Raw genomic sequence first — 16,334 nt, 5'->3', positions numbered from 1 at the left:
TGGCTGTTCTTCCAGAGGACCCGAGTTCAATTCCCAGCAACTACGTGGTGGCTCACAACCATCTATAGTGGGATCTGTGGCCTTCTTCTGGCATACATGCAGATAGAGCACTCATATACATAAAAAATTAATTATTTAAAAAAAAACTGCCAACTTTAAAAAAGAGAAGAAAGAGGGGCTGGAGAGATGGCTCAGCAGTTGAGAGCACTGACTGCTCTTCCAGAGGACCCTGGTTCAATTCCCAGCAACCACGTGGCAGCTTACAACTGTCTGTAACTCCAGGTTTTTGTTTTTGTTTTTTTGTTTTTTCGAGACAGGATTTTTCTGTGTAGCTTTGGAGCCTGTCCTGGAACTCACTCTGTAGCCCAGGCTGGCCTCAAACTCACAGAGATCCGCCTGCCTCTGCCTCCCGAGTGCTGGGATTAAAGGCGTGCGCCACCACCGCCCGGCCCATACTTTATGTTTTTGAACCTGCATCACTGAAAGCATAGGTGGATAATCCAACTGAACCTCACGGAGACTGAGCTGCACGGAGGTTGACGTGAAAAATTAAAAAATAAATAAATAAAATTTAAATAAATAAATAAATAAATAAATAAATAAATAAATAAATAAATAAATAAATAAATAAAAATTTCCCCGGTGGTCGCATCTGAGCAGCACTGGCCGCAGAGAGTGCTTTTCATCACGGCTGACCCTGTGGTGGCTGGAAACTCTGGCAGGAGTTATCAAGTCTGCATGCTCAAAGGCATGCTGCTAAAGCAGGGGCTAGGCATCGCAGGGGCCAGGGGGACTCACTCGGGAGTCACCTGCTGCTTTTCCTGGAGTCCTTTGTGACCGGTAAGCATGTTTCTTCTGCTGCCTCTGCCCTTTCTCCTTCAACATTCTTTACTGTGATGCGTCTATTCATGGATCCTTAACTGGTTAATTCATTTGCCAGGCTGGCTTCAGACTATCGTGGTAGCCGAAAATGACCGTAAACTTCGGGCCCTCCTCCTCCTCACCTCCTAAGTGCTGGTGCTGCAGGGGGATTGCCTGTGTGTGACCCCAGTTTACACAGTCCTGGGCTTGAACATGGAGCTGAGGATGTGCTGGGACATTGATTTCCTTTTCTTCCTTCTGTACCGCCTGCCGATGACACCACCGTGCTGAGCAGCAGGGTGAGGGTGACCACTCTTGTCACAGCCTGGAAGCTAACCTTTAGCCTGTTACAGTGAAGCAGGCGGTTAGGTAGAAGTTTTTCTTAGACTCCCCCCCCCCTTAGCCCAGGTTAGCCTCGAATGTGTGATTGATCCTCTTCCCCCCAGCTTCCCAGGAGCTAGAATTACAGGTATTTGCCATCAAGCCTGAGGGGGAAATGTCTCTGATTATTCTGCATGGGGTTGAGCTTCTAGAATCTTATTTTCTCCAAATTTAGACATTTTGAACTTTCCTAACTCCCATTTTATGAGTGATCGACTACATCGTTGTGTCTCTCTTTTTAAAAAAAAAAAAAAAAAGATTTATTTATTATGTATACAGTATTCTGTCTGCATGTATGCCTGCACTCCAAAAGATCTCATTACAGATGGTTGTGAGCCACCATGTGGATGCTGGGAATTGAACTCAGGACCTCTGGAGGAGCAGCCAGTGCTCTTAACCTCTGAGCCATCTCTCCAGCCCCCCTCCTCCAGCTGTGTCTCATAGATCACAGAGATCCAGTACATTCTAATTTTCATCTCTGCTTTATTCTGGACATTTTCTATTGCTATGTTTTCAAGTCAGTTTATGTTCACTTCCCTCCCACTATTTAATCCGTTAATTCAGACCGTGAATTACTTTGAGTATCATGCTAGTAATTTACATTAAAAAAAAAAAAAATCGGCCGGGCGGCAGTGGTGGTGGCGGTGGCGGCGGCGGCGGCGGCGGCGGCGGCGGCGGCGGCGGCGGCGGCGGCGGCGGCGGCGGCGGCGGCGGCGGCGGCGGCGGCGGTGGCGGCACACGCCTTTAATCCCAGCACTCGGAGGCAGAGCCAGGCAGATCTCTGTGAGTTCGAGGCCAGCCTGGGCTACCAAGTGAGCTCCAGGAAAGGCGCAAAGCTACACAGAGAAACCCCGTCTCTAAAAACAAAACAAAAAAATCCCCTTGTTTTCATTAGGTTCATATTTTCCTGTAAAAAAACAAAAACAAAAAAACTTGAACAGTTATATTAGGTGCTCAGGGCCCTGGTCTATTGCTTTTTTCATACCGGCCACTTGTTTCCAAGGTAACCATTTCCTCCTGGTTGTGAGTCAAGCGCCAGGCCTTCTGCTTTGAGATCTCTGTATTAAGTTTTACTGAATGTAAGACATCATAAATTTCCTATGATTACCTAGTTTTTGTAGTCTTAAGATTTTGGGGGTTCTGGAAGGTAAGTGAGGTCTTTTGATTTCCCCAGGAACTGGGCAAGCATAGTAGCATACACGCAGGCAAACACTCATACACATAAATCATATATATATATGTAAGTCCAATACATAACCAAATGACAGAGTACTTTCTGTCCTGCATAAAACAAATACTCATTTGGTATACTGTGCACTCATCTCACAGGAAGCCCTAACAGCAATTTAACTTTTCAGCCAACTGAAAGTATTTATCTGAGGCCTTATTCAACAAAGCAAGAGATTTGTTGCGATTGACCGTGTACATTCTAAAGGCTTCCAGGAAGGCTTGCAGAAACTCACCAAAGAGGCCTGGCCAGAATGACTCAGCAAGCAAAAAAAAAAAAAAACCACCTCCAGCCAAGCCTAAGGACCTGAGTTCGATCCCCTGGCCTCACTCAATAGAAGGAAAGCCCTAACTCCAGCAAGTTGTTCTCTGACCTACCTACACACACACACACCGCGGAATATATAGATGAGCGCACAAAACGCACAAAAATAAATGCCTGTTAAAATGTAATTAACTTCTAAGACATCCACCAAGAACTATTGCGCGTCAAGTTGTTAAGACATCCCTACACCGAAACTACACCAAGTCGCATTAACAACAGCTGAGCCCAGTGAGAACCTTCATCACGAAAGGCGGAGCTGTCCATTGACCCCAGGAAGGAGCCCGGACTTTGGCCACCAGCTGATCTGTGCACACAGCAGCACATGCCTTCCTTCTCTCCGGGGGTGGGGGGGGGAGGTGGGGTGGGGAGGGAGGTGGGGCGGGCGAGCCCACAGCTCCCCCCACCCCGATTCCATCCCCCCCAGTCCTCTGTCGTCCTTCCCCCCTGCACCAGGAACAGCCCCGATCAGGGGCGCTCGGCGGGGCAGCAGCGTAGCTCGGTCCAGCCGCCCAGCACCGGGGCGGTGCAGACCCCGCCCCCGGGCGCCCGTCACGTGACGGCGCGCCCCGCCCCCTGCCCCCGGCTCACGTGATCTCGCCGAGGGAGAGAGGGAGAGAAAGCTTGACCCGGCGGGCGGGCCGGCCTTGCTCGCCCTCGGTTACCTGTCGGGAGTTCTCGGTCCCCCCGCGGAGCGCCGCGGCCATGCGGCTGGGGTGCGCAGCCTGGCCCGGGCCGGGCGGCTCGCCCGCGCTGCTGCTGCTGCTGCTGCCGCCGATGCTGCTGCTGCTGCTGCTGGGCTCCTGCCCGGGGCTCGTCGGGGCGGCTCGCAGGCCCAACGTGCTGCTGCTGCTCACCGACGACCAAGACGCGGAGCTCGGCGGCATGGTAACGCCTCTCCACGCCCTCCCCCCAACTCCCGGACCCCCCTTTTTGCTAGCCGCTTGGGCCGTGGGTGGGTGGGTGGGTGTGAGTGCGTGGTCACTCCGGGGGGGTCCCCTCGGTGAGCATGGACGGGCCCCCAAGGACTCGGGTTCCTCTCCTGGGCTCACCCCCGCCGAGGCACGCCCCGTGCGCACGGTGTCTGTCCAGTCTGGACCTTCCTGCTGCAGCGTCCACCCGGGGCAAACCTGTGGAGGAGGCCGGGGAGGGAGGGATTAGGGGGATCCGAGGCCACGTCACCCCCCTTCACGAAGGAGGGAGCCGGGACGTCGGCATCTGTGCTTCTGGGATGGCTCTAAGTGAGGAGGGGAGCCGTATGTAGGGGTCTGTATGTAGGCAGTGGGGCTGTGGAGAGGGTGTGCTTTGCTTAAGAAATATCAAGGAAAAAAAAAATCAGCTTAATTGAACACCTGGCCGGGGCACCCCTGTCAGGGCTCCGCTTTCTAATGGGTGTTGTCACAAGACTTCACTTCCTTCCCAGAGTCAACTTCTGCTCTTCTGAGGTTCTGGAATTTTTTTTTTTTTTTTTTTTTTGGTTTTTTGAGACAGGGTTTCTCTGTGTAGCTTTGCGCCTTTCCTGGGACTCACTTGGTAGCCCAGGCTGGCCTCGAACTCACAGAGATCCGCCTGCCTCTGCCTCCCGAGTGCTGGGATTAAAGGCGTGCGCCACCACCGCCCGGCGAGGTTCTGGAATTTAACCTTTGGGAGCGTCCACACCAACACACACACACACACACACACACACACACACACACACCCACACACACCCGCCGGAGTCACATCTTCACTTTCGAGGTTCTGGAATCTAACCTTTGGGAACATCCACACCAACACACACACACACACACACACACACACACACGGCCTGTCCAGCAAGGGCTTGCCCAAGGCACTGAAGCAGGAGGCCGATTAAGACTGAAACCTCCACTGGTCTTCCGTCCTGGGTCAGCACTGCTCTCATTTTAGAAAAAGAAAAAGTGTTTCCCTCGCCTTTCAGTTCTCATTTTCTCCCAGCTGACAGCTGGAGCTGTGAAACCTCTCCAAGCAGCCGGGTCCTGCCTTTTCCTGTGTGGTAATACCCTACCTAGCTCAGTGCCCTTCAAGTTGCTGGTCCCAGCCGGTCAGCGAGTTGTGAAATCCGTTTAGGGAGTGACTGCCAGCATTTTTGGCTTTCCGTGTGTCCTGCGGGATATTGGTAGCAGAGCCATGTGTGTCTGGGCTGTGGAGGAGTGTATGTGTGCGTTGTGATCAGTGGACGGTGTTTCAGGTGGTTTCGCGTCCCGTCCCACAGCCTCTCTTTTCCTCCACATAGGTCCCGTGCCTTGTTGCTTTTACATGCTAAGCCAGTGTGCTCCCTCTGAGCTAACCCCCACTCCCTGTAGCAAAAGCCGAGACTTAATTTCCCTCTTAGGTTTAGGATTTGCTATCACTCCAGCTCCCAGAGCGTTCTTCTCTTTATTTCCTTTTTCTTTGTTTATTTGTTTCTTTTCTTTTCTTTCTTTTTTTGAGACAGGGTCTCACTGTGTAGCCCTGGCTAGCCTTGAACTCACAGAGATCCGTCTTCTGTCTCCCAAGTGCTGGGATTTCAAAGTTTAAAAAAAAAAAGCTGCCTCGACCAGTGAGTAAATTACTCAACAGGTCATGCCTTAATACCACAGTTGAAAAGCAAATCCATTAGTTAGGTGTTCTCGGGTCAGCGACTTTCACTTGGCACAGCTCTTGGCTGTGTATGGTCCAGGTATTGTTTGCCTCTATAACTTTTTTCTTTCTTTCTCTTGGCTTCTTTATACCGGCAGGTCCTGTGTTTGGGAGGGGTGGGGAGTGTATGTACACATGCCACAGTGGCCTGAACGTGGTGGGGGTTATAGGAAAACGTCTCTCGTTCTCCGGGTGGGTCCTGGAAACGCAACTCAAGTCCTCAGGCTTGGCAGCAAATTTTTTTGTACTCCTAGCCCCAGGTTCGTTCTTAAAAATAAGTATTTATACTGGCCTGAGAAACCACAACAGATGGAGGGAACAAGTTAAGCTTAAAGCTTATAGTGGTTAGACTGTCAACAGCTCGAATTCGGCTCCCTGAATCCCGCAAGCGCCAGGCCACCAGCACCCACGCTAAATAGGTACATGGTGTTTGTTTTCAAGCTGCGGACCCTTGCAGAATTGCGACACCCATTGTCAGACAGGATGACAGGGTGGGAGCCGAGGCGGTAATGATGCTCGAGACCCTCCTTGGTGCCAGGCAGAGTGTGAGGTGTCCTATGGCTGTGTTTCTAACGTCACCGAAGCTCTGGAGACAACAGTCTTATTTGCTTTGCTAGAACACTGTGGTAACCCTGCCTTGCCTCATGTCGCCTGGAATGCCCACACCCACATAGGTACTTTGTACTGTGATCCGAGTCTGCAGTGGCGTTCTGGAGTGTTGTCAGTGGGGGGGGGGGGTGTCACCCGTATTCCTTACTTTATGTATAAAGCTTTATGTAAAGTGTCTTTACCACAGGGAGGAATTGTGTTTCAGATTGCGGTAATAGTTGGCACAGTAAACAGTTGGGACCCCACACATGCACACCTGGCCTCACAACCAGCACACCCACGCGGGCTCAGATCAAAGGTCCATATCACAAGGTTTTCATTTATTGTGAATTTTTTCCCCCTTTTTTCAAGGCAGTCCATGTCCTAGGTAAGGATGCTATTGCTGTGCCACTCGGGGAGGGAAGGGTTTATTTGGCTTACCTATGCATGGTCGCAGTCCGTCAAGGGAAGCCAAGGCAAGAACTCAAGCAGGGCAGGAACCTGGAGGAGAACGTTGATGCAGAGGCCATGGAGGGTGCTGCTTACTGGCTTGCTCCCTCTGGCTTGCTCAGGCTGCTTTCTTATAGAACCCAGGACCACCAGCCCAGGGGTGGTACCATCCCACCATGGGCTGGACCCCCCCACCTCCCTACCCTACCCCCCTCACCCTCACCCCCGTCAATCACTAATGAAGAAAATGTCCCACAGGCTTGCCTACGGCCTGCTCTTATAGAGGCGTTTTCTTAATTGAAGTTCCCGCCTCTCAGATGACTTTAGCTTGTGTCAAGTTGACATGTAACTATCCAGCACAGTCCAGGATGACTCGTTAGCGATGTAGCTGAAGATGTGCTTGATCTCCTGATCCTCCTGCTTTTACCTCCCAAGAGCTGGGATTACAGGCACACACCATGCTTTTTAAAAAATGTATATGGGGGCTTTGCCCATGTGTGTGCATGTACAGCCGTGTGTGAGTGCCTGGTACCTGCAGAGGCCAGAAGAGGGTGTCAGATGTGCTGGGACAGGAGTTAGAGATGGTTGTGAGCTAGGTGCTGGAAATCGAACCTGGGTCCTTTGGAAGAGCGGCCAGTGCTCTTTTCTACTGAGCCATCTCTCCAGCCCCTGTCAGTTGTCATTAATCCCATCTTCTCTCTAGTCATATCATCGTTCACGTTTAACATCTCACACTATTTGTCCCACATATCATCGGTGGGACTCAGCTTTTATTAGTTTCCCCAGGGTCTGGTGTTCACAAAGGCACAGGGTGTCTTTTACATCATTTACTGTAGGGAAAGGGAGCGCTTGGTCAGGAGCCACGCGGAAATGTCGGGAAAGGGTAAATAGGACGTGTGTTGCCTAAAGCAGGATGGCTTCCATGGTTCAAAGGAAAGCCAGCCATCGAATTATCAGAGTCATCGGAACGTTCGTTAGGCACGCTGATAGGCAGGATCAGGAAAGTCCAGGACGCCTTTGGTGCTGGCGAAAGGGAATTTGTTTAGGACGATGAGGAAAATTACACACGGGCTCCTGAGAGTCAGAGTGCCTGTTTCTTAATCCCATCTCGTGGTTCCCACCTGACCAGCCTCTCTGTCCCTTTGGATTAACACGGACTCGTATTTTCAGCAGAGTGCGACCTCTCGCATGGGACTTGTGCAGCCACAGCAAAGATGATTAATGTAAACTTCTGATTGGAAATTCCTGAGAAGCCCTGTGCGTCACCTTGCCCCGCCACTCCTCTGTCTATCTCCTGAGGTGTTTCCACACTGGCTCCTTCTTGTCTCCATTGGGCTGTTTGCCTGGCGCAGCCTGCAGGCTCCTCCTGGGTCCGTGAGTGACCTTAGCCAGGGCTGTAGGGCCCTCAGCAAGGTTCCCGCCTTTAAGGGCCTTCCTGGTTGCTTGTCTGACATCCGTCCATTAGGACCCGCTCCATTCTCTTCGTGGCACCTGCCACTGCCCGAGGTTGTTCGGGTCCTATCGCAGTATGGTCGGGGCAAGACCTTGCTTTCTCCCGGCCTTTGCCTAGATCGGACTAGATTCCCTCTCAGTTCCAGGTCTTCCTCTAGGTCAGCGGCTCTCAACCTCCCTAACGCTGCCACCCTTTACTACAGTTCCTCCTGGTGTGGGGAGCCCCAACCATAAAGTTACTTTTGTTGCTACTTCATAGCTGTAATATTGCTACTGCTATGAATTGTAATGTCAATATATGAAATGCAGGGTATCTGATATGCGACCCCCAGAGGGGTCACGACCCACAGGTTGAGATCTACTTCTGGCATTGTCAAAGCTGACTTGAATGAGTTGAAATTGTGCTTTGGAGACTCCATGCAGCTTGGGCTTATAAATCAGGGGGAAAGGTTACGTATTGTTGAAAGTGAGTCTTTTGTTAGCCTGGGTTTGTATTTGGAGGCTCAGTCTTTACAGAATTACTGTGCCAGCTGTACTAAGATTGTGTTTAGTCTGTTCTTGGGGTTCACGGGTATTCGGAATCACATGGACCTTCTCAAGAGCCTCCTCACCTGTGGTAGTTTTTGCTGTCTAGGAAGTGAACAAGATCAGTGTACCTTTATTGATAGTTAAATAACTGCCTTCATACCTCTATCCTCTGGGATGAATTTAACTTTTCCCTGTACTTATTAAAAATTGGAGGTTTTGAACAAAAGATGAAAAACAAGAATATAAACAGTAACGGGACTGGATATGTAGCTCAGTGGGAGTGCTTGCCTGGGTGCACAAGGCCCTGGGTTCAATCCCTAGCCCCGAAGTAATAGTGTTCTTGATTGACAGGGTCATGAGCTGCCATGTAGTTCAGGTGTGACTGTGGGGGGCTAGTCAGTAGAATCCTCACTGGGTCGGGTTCCGACATTGAGTGTGTAAGATTGGAAGCAGTCCGTGAGCCTTGAGACCTTGTCTGGTTTCCAGCATTTTAACATTTCATCTGAGTGTTGGCGTACTTCCCCATTACCGATCGCAAGCTTCCTTTTGGGTCATTTCGGACCTCGGGGTTATTGGCAATAATACGAGAGCACTGTGATTTTATTACCTGCAGTCAGTGCGGATGAAACAGTGTTAGGGGCTGTGAACTTTGGCTTCCTGCTTGCACAGGGTTCACCTGACTGTGACCAGACCTGTTTGGTTCATCTGCAGAATCATTGTTCTATTTGCCTTTTGTCAGAGCTGGCCATTTGGAAATAAATGTTTAAGATAAAACAAAAGGGCTGGGGAGATGGCTGAACGGTTGAGAGCACTTGTTGCTCTTGCAGAGGGCCGGGATTTGGTTCCCAGCACCCACATAGTTACTGAGAACTGTCTCTGTGTCCATATCCAGAGGATCCAGTACCCTCCTCTGGCCTCTGCAGGCCCTGCATTGAGTGCACGTGGTGCCCAGACAGCCGCAAGCAGGCAGAACATCCACACACATTGAATAAATCTAAGGTGTAACGAAACGCAAGTGTTGGTTTGTATATTTTATTTTATCAAACGTTGTTTAACAAGGAATTGTTTACTTTGTAGACGCCGCTGAAGAAAACCAAGGCCCTCATCGGAGAGAAGGGGATGACATTCTCTAGTGCCGTAAGTTTAGAAGCCAATGTGATGTTGTAAGATTTCATAACACATTCTGGGAAGAAATACTCATGCTGGGATTCTAGTGTGTACATGTGTGGAAGGAGTTTTGCCTTTGTTTTTCAGTGATGTGTCTAGTCTGAAGAGTTTCATTAATTCTTTTCGTTGAAATGACAAATTAATGCTGGTTTGTTTTGGGAGAAGTGGGTTGTTTGTTGTTTATTTTGAGATAGGGTCTCACTATGCAGCTCTAGCTGTCCTGGAACTCACCAGGTATAAACCAAGCTGATATTGAACTCACAGAGATCCGCCTGCCCCTGCCTCCCAAATGCTGAGATTAAAGGCGTGCGCTAATACACCGAAATAACTGCTGTTTCTAGTCTGTTTACAAAACTAGGGAGTTTTATTGAGATCCTTGCTGTTTGAGGGTTGAAACTAGATGTATAAACCAAAAATATTTATGCTGTATAAATGGTTACAGAGTAAAAGTTCCATGAGCTCTATTAGCTCATGTAATGGTACTGAAAACGCATACGACATGTATGGAGTCAGAGACCCAAATTAAATCTAAGTGTTCATATTCAAGAACCTTACAGAAAACTCTGTAAGAGATGGGATGGTGGCTTCGTACCAAGAAATCCACTGGACAGTAGCACAGTGCTGTGCTTGGGTCTAAGCACAGACTCTGCAGCCAGATTGCCCTACTTTTGAATATTTACTTTTTTACTTATTTGCCAGATTACCCTACTTTTGAATATTTACTTTTTTACTTATTTGCCAGATTACCCTACTTTTGAATATTTATTTTTTTACTTATTTGCCTGTCTTTTGGTTTTTGGTTTCCCCATTTAAATGAAGTCAGTACCGTCCACCTCACGGTTATCGTGGCTGTATGAATGGGCGTGTGTCGGTGCAGGCTCCCGTAAGTTCTACGTGATTTGGGTGTGTGTCCACAGAAGGAGAGATTGGAGGGGAAAGGCAGATGTCCGTCACTGCAGGTGTGTGACAGCACTCTCACTTAAAATGAGTGTTTCCCACAGGTAGCATGTATTATGCTGACGATGAAGGCTTTGATAAGACAAGGCTTTGATAGCGGTCACTTAAGGCTCTGCATTGTCATTAATATGTCTTCATAAGTGGATAAAACTATGGGAAAATGACAGTTATTTCCACTCTTTTGATTCTTTTGATTTTTTTTTTTTTAACCTGGAAAACTCAGTTCATGTAACACTTTAAAAATGAACCCAGGGTGGTGGTGTATGACTTGAATCCCAGCACTCAGGAGGCAGAGACTGGCAGATCTCTATGAGTTTGAATTCCAGGCCAGCCCAGGTTACAAAGTGAGATTTTTTTTTTTCCCCCAGTGGGAAAAAAATTGAACAAAAAAGTCCCTTCCCTGATAATAGCTGCATAAAATTCACTCCAGGAATAACAGGTAGTGGCCAGAAATGGTTAAGATTCATACAGACAGCCCAGACCCAGTGGTACAAACCTTTAATCCCAGCACTCAGGAAGCAGGGGTAGGCAGATCAAGCAGGTATGTTTGAGGCCAGCCTGGTCTACGTAGTTCCAGGACAGCCAGAACTACATAGTCAGACCCTGTCTTTAAAAAAACAAAAAACAACAACAAAAATAAAAAACTGTACAAATAAAGTTATAATACATTTTGGAAAAAAATGTATGATATGTTGCTAGGTACATCATTTTCTATGTGAAGACATTATTATAAAATATATTATATTTTATATATAATTTTTTTCAAAGTCCAAATAAATGACTTTAATTATTATCTAGAATGATGATTAGGTAAGGACAGTCCAGACAGTGTTTTTGTTGGGGGTGGGGGGTCGATACCAGGGCTTTAGGTGTGCTGTACACATACCTGCTCAACCACTGAGTTCCGCACCCAGGCCCAAGGTTAGTTGGTTTCTGTCCGTACCAGAGATCAGACCCATAAAGGCGATGTTTTTAAAGAAAAGACCTAACCCTGTACTAAAATGAAGTAGGGAAATTCAGTAACAATGCCATACTGACCATAAAAGGTCAAAATAAATAAATCAATAAAAGGGAAGTGTTCTAGTTTCTCTTCTGCTGCTGTGGTAGAATACGCTGACCAAAAGCAGCTTCGGGCTAGAAAGGTCTTACGTGACATTTGCTTCTGGTCACAGTTCATAACTGAGGCAAGTGAAGGAACTCTGGCAGGAGCTTAAAACAGGAACCATCGAGGAAGACCGCGTGCTGGCCTTGCTGGCTCCTTTGCAAGCCCATGCTAAACTAGCTCTCGTTCGTTTTGTTTTTCAGGGTTTCTCCGTGTAGCTCTGGTTGTCCTCGAACTCACTCTGTAGCCCAGGCTGGTCCTGAACTCAGAGATCCGCCCTCCTCTGCCTCCTGAGTGCTGGGATTAAAGGCGTGCGCCACGGTGACCAGCTTTTCTAGCTTTTCTCATACAACCCGGTACCAACTGCCCAGGGAATGGTGTCACCCACAGTGGGTTGGAGCCTCCTGGATCCATTAACAATCAAAACAGTCTCTGATCTGGACATCTCGGTTGAAGCTGCCTTCTGGGTGACCCTCGGCTGGGGTCAGAGTGGCAGCTAAAGCTAGCAAAGACAGGAAAGAAGGACGGTCAGTGTAGACATGACAGAAGGCTGGGCCAGAGAGAGGGTCCGCACTTAAAGCTGCTCGCTGCACTGAAACGGAGATCCATCAGCCATGTAGCAAGCCGGTGCGTCCCCTCCCCCCCAAATGACGGACACTCATGAGCACACATACACAGGCGTACACATACATAACTAAAATCTTGGGGCTGGAGAGCTGGCTCAGCGGTTAGGAGCACTGACTGCTCTTCCAGAGGACCTGGGTTCAATTCCCAGCACCCACATGGCAGCTCACAACTGTCTGTAACTCTAGTTCCAGAGGATCCAACGCCCTCACACAGACATACATGCAAGCAAAACTCCAATGCATATAAAATAAAAATAAATAACTAAAATCTTTTTAAGGCAAAAACTTGAAAAAAATTACAAACACATCTGATTTTTTTTTTAAAAAAAAGGGCAAAGAAGTGGGTGTTCATGTGGAGACAGCCCCCCTCCTGAGTGTTTTCAGATGCCAGTCGGAATGGAGAGGTAGCTCAGCCGGAGAGCACAGGTTAGCATGTGCTGGGTCCGGATTTTTATGTCCTGGCACCGAAGACGAGAAATAGGTTAAATCCAACTTGAAAGGCAGAAAAACAACAGCAAAATCACATGGAGTACTTAGAGGGGTCAGTAGTGCTGCCATGGATTTCAGAGGATCGGTTTTTATGTTTCATATAAGAGTAATAGGTTTAATGATGGCGTGTGTGTGTGTGTGTGTGTGTGTGTGTGTGTGTGTGTGTGTGTGTGTGTTTTTATACTTTTGTGTTCCTTCCCCGACTTCTGCTTCCCTCTTGTCCCCTCCCCTCCCCCAGCAGTCCTTCTTCCTGCTTTCATGTAACCTGTAGCCCATGTACCACCCCCACCTTGACCCCCACCTTGACCCCCCCCTCACGGTCCCCTTGTCTCAGGTCCCAGCTCGTCCACTGTTGTTCCTCTTTACTCTACTCCGCTGTTTGTGACGGGTGAATGACTTTCAAGCTGCCCTGGGGTGTGCCGTGTGTGAAGGAGGGGCTCTGCTCCGGGAGAGCCTGGAATGGCAGTGAAGGCGTGGGGTGCCGTCCTTTTTGCTCTCGGTGACTGACGGAAGGCGCCTCTCTCCCCCCCGTCCCCCGCAGTACGTGCCCAGCGCTCTCTGCTGCCCCAGCAGAGCCAGCATCCTGACGGGGAAGTACCCGCACAATCACCACGTGGTGAACAACACTCTGGAGGGCAACTGTAGCAGCAGATCCTGGCAGAAGATCCAAGAGCCGGCCACCTTCCCCGCGATCCTGAGGTCGGCGTGCGGCTATCAGACCTTCTTCGCTGGGAAGTATCTAAATGAGGTGTGTGGGATGAGCTTTGCCTCTCCTGGGACGGCATTTCAAAAGTGACTTGATCGGTTTCCTGATGATTATTTTTCTCGCTGGTATCGAGTCATGCCATTAAAGGGTTTTGGCTCGATGCAGCTTTTTGCTGATCTGCCCCTTAACTGGACAAACATGTGCTTGGGTTCTGTAGTTAGTTTCCTTCTACATGGCTCTCAGCATTTCTTTACAAATTGTCCTGAGCGATGTCCCATCTGCGCACACACACACACACACACACACACACACACACACACACACACACACACACACCCCGCTCCGCTGCATTCACCCCGGGGTCCTGGTCATATGGCTGTCACGGTCAGTAGCTTTGTGTCCATTTCCTCTTTTTCAGCATCAAGTGGGGAACTTTTGCTCCCAGACTCCACTCAGGTTTCCTAATCATTTCTGAATTCGCACAAGTCAATGTACACCTCCTTTTTTGACCTTCGGGCTGAGGACAGAGTAAAAGTGAGACTTGGCCAGGCGGTGGTGGCGCACGCCTTTAATCCCGGCACTCTGGAGGCAGAGGCAGGCGGATCTCTGTGAGTTCCAGGCCAGCCTGGTCTATAGAGAGAGATCCAGGACAGGCACCAAAACTGCAGAGAAACCCTGTCTTGGGGAGGGGAAAAAGAGAGAGAGAGAGAGACAGACAGACAGACAGACAGACAGACAGACAGACAGACAGACTAGACTAGACTAGACTAGACTGGGGAAACTGATAGAAGGCCAGCACCCTGTGGGCATGAGACTATGGAAACATGGCCGGGTAGTTGATGAGCTGGCCTCGTGGGCCCGGACAGGGTGTTCCCTCACTGTGGCCAGCCACGTCAAGGTTCATAGTCCCAAGTCTACCCCCTTGTCCTCAGTTTTCTTTGATCTGTGCTTAAAAGGAAATGACGTATTGGAAGTGTTCGGGTTCTCTCTGGTGATGGCTAAACTGGGTGAAGAGTCGATGTGCATTTTCTCACATCCTTCTCCTGTGGTGGCCAGAGGTCTTTCTATCTGGTCTGGATTTTCAGTGCCCCTTCCTCCCCATTGTTAAGGGGATCTGTCCCCTGTGGGCTTGAAGGAAGACGAGTCAGTTTGGAAGAATCCTGAGAATTAGAAAGCTGCTCTGTTGTGGGGTTGGGGCGGTTTGATGGTCGTGAGGAACCTTAGGGGCCTTGCACATCGACGGGCATTTGACGGGTGTGTAATGACGGGAACCTTTCAGGACAGAGACTGTTTTCAGGGACTGCATCCTCTAAGTGGGCAGTTCTAAACTCTATTTAGATAGGGAGAGTGTCCTTATAAGTGTAAGTAGTCACTTACAATCATTTTACCAGGTAAATTGGGCTTCAGAAATAGATTTCATCAGGTCAGCTGAAGTGATCGTCCATCATCTGATTCTCTTGGCTATTATCAGCCAAATGTCATTAGACTGTTCAATCGAGGCTCAGCACTCAGCCCATGAACAGGTCCCGGGTAGCAGCCAGATGGTGAATGTCGGGTTTTGTGGGCCACACATGTCATGTGTCACGGAACTGTTGCCCAGAGCTGTCATGGCAGGGATGCAGCTGTGGACTCTCATGAGTGTGTGTGCCGGGCCGTGTTCAGATACAACATCTGCACTGCATTCTGAAGCTTGTGTAGCTCACAGTTCACAAGGCAGTTTCCTTTCGACCGACTGTGCGTCTCCGTGACCGACTGGCACACCCAACAGCTGGCGGGCCAGGTTTAGCAGTGACTGCCCTTACTGACCCTGCTGAAGAAATGGCGTGTGTGTGTGTGTGTGTGTGTGTGTGTGTGTGTGTTTGGGGAAATCGTTCTCCTGTTACGTTTCAGGCCCCGGTCACAAGGTGTTCTCCGGCGCCTGTTTCTTCTTTCTGGGCTGGCCATGTCTAAGGTTCTAACCCCCTGCTCGGCTGTCTTTGCAGTACGGAGCCCCCGACGCAGGTGGACTGGAGCACGTCCCTCTGGGCTGGAGTTACTGGTATGCCTTGGTAAGTGACTATTAGGGGCAGTGACAACTAGTCACAGCCCGAGACGCAGAATATGTACACTCCGGCTCAGCCCTGATGCCGACCGAAGTCTCGCTTTATGGAAATTATTTGTCTCCCTGATGAAGGTCTGTTGACTGTGAGTCACTTCATTCCAAGGGTCTTTCCAACCATCAGTGGCCTGAGCCGTGTAATTTGCTGGTCTTCCTGGCCCACAGCTGGCTTTCCAAACAGCACAGATTAGTGGAACTCTGGAGTGTGGGCTAATGTCCTCACACCCAGTTAGTTCCCTGTTGACCCCGGCAGTGACCCTCTCCTGCTTACCGCTCTTTAGACATCACGGGGTAGCAGCAGGAGCTCACCCTCTGGGTTTGTGTGGCGGTGGCCTCGTCACAGATCTCACTTCCTCTTCCCTGCAGGAGAAGAACTCTAAGTACTATAACTACACCCTCTCTATCAACGGGAGGGCTCGGAAGCACGGGGAGAACTACAGCGTGGACTACCTGACGGATGTTCTGGTGAGTGCCGGGGCCCAGCAGCAGGCCACCGAGCGCCTCCAGACGGCGTCTGAGCCTAATTTGTATCAGCAAACAGAAATGCATAATAATATTTCCAGCTGATCAAAAACCTCCAGAGGGTGTTTTTCCTCCTGACATAAGCCAGCCTCGCGTCTCGTGTTCTCATAATCCAGCAGTAAACGCCCCCCTCTGTGACGGTGGGGGCTGTCTCGGAGAGACCCCCCTCAGAGGGTCCTTCGAGGCCTCTGTGGGCGAGGCTGTGTGCAGGTAAATCA

General features: G+C 49.7%; 1 protein-coding gene across 1 annotated transcript in view; it reads left to right on the top strand.

The window, feature by feature from the left end:
* Positions 1-3,310: 3,310 nt before the first annotated feature.
* Positions 3,311-16,334, top strand: part of Gns (glucosamine (N-acetyl)-6-sulfatase) — a 39,776-nt gene continuing 26,752 nt past the window's right edge. Inside the window, exons 1-5 of the mRNA XM_076554175.1 lie at positions 3,311-3,679; positions 9,527-9,586; positions 13,332-13,538; positions 15,479-15,544; positions 15,961-16,059. Coding sequence (XP_076410290.1) covers positions 3,497-3,679; positions 9,527-9,586; positions 13,332-13,538; positions 15,479-15,544; positions 15,961-16,059 — 615 coding nt within the window. The 5' untranslated portion in view covers positions 3,311-3,496. The remainder of the gene's footprint in view (positions 3,680-9,526; positions 9,587-13,331; positions 13,539-15,478; positions 15,545-15,960; positions 16,060-16,334) is intronic.

The sequence above is a fragment of the Peromyscus maniculatus genome, chromosome 18 (assembly GCF_049852395.1).
Source record: "Peromyscus maniculatus bairdii isolate BWxNUB_F1_BW_parent chromosome 18, HU_Pman_BW_mat_3.1, whole genome shotgun sequence".
NCBI classification, from domain to species: Eukaryota; Metazoa; Chordata; class Mammalia; order Rodentia; family Cricetidae; genus Peromyscus; species Peromyscus maniculatus.
The sequence above is the reverse complement of the archived record's forward strand: the minus strand, read 5'-3'. Positions and strand labels throughout refer to the sequence as shown.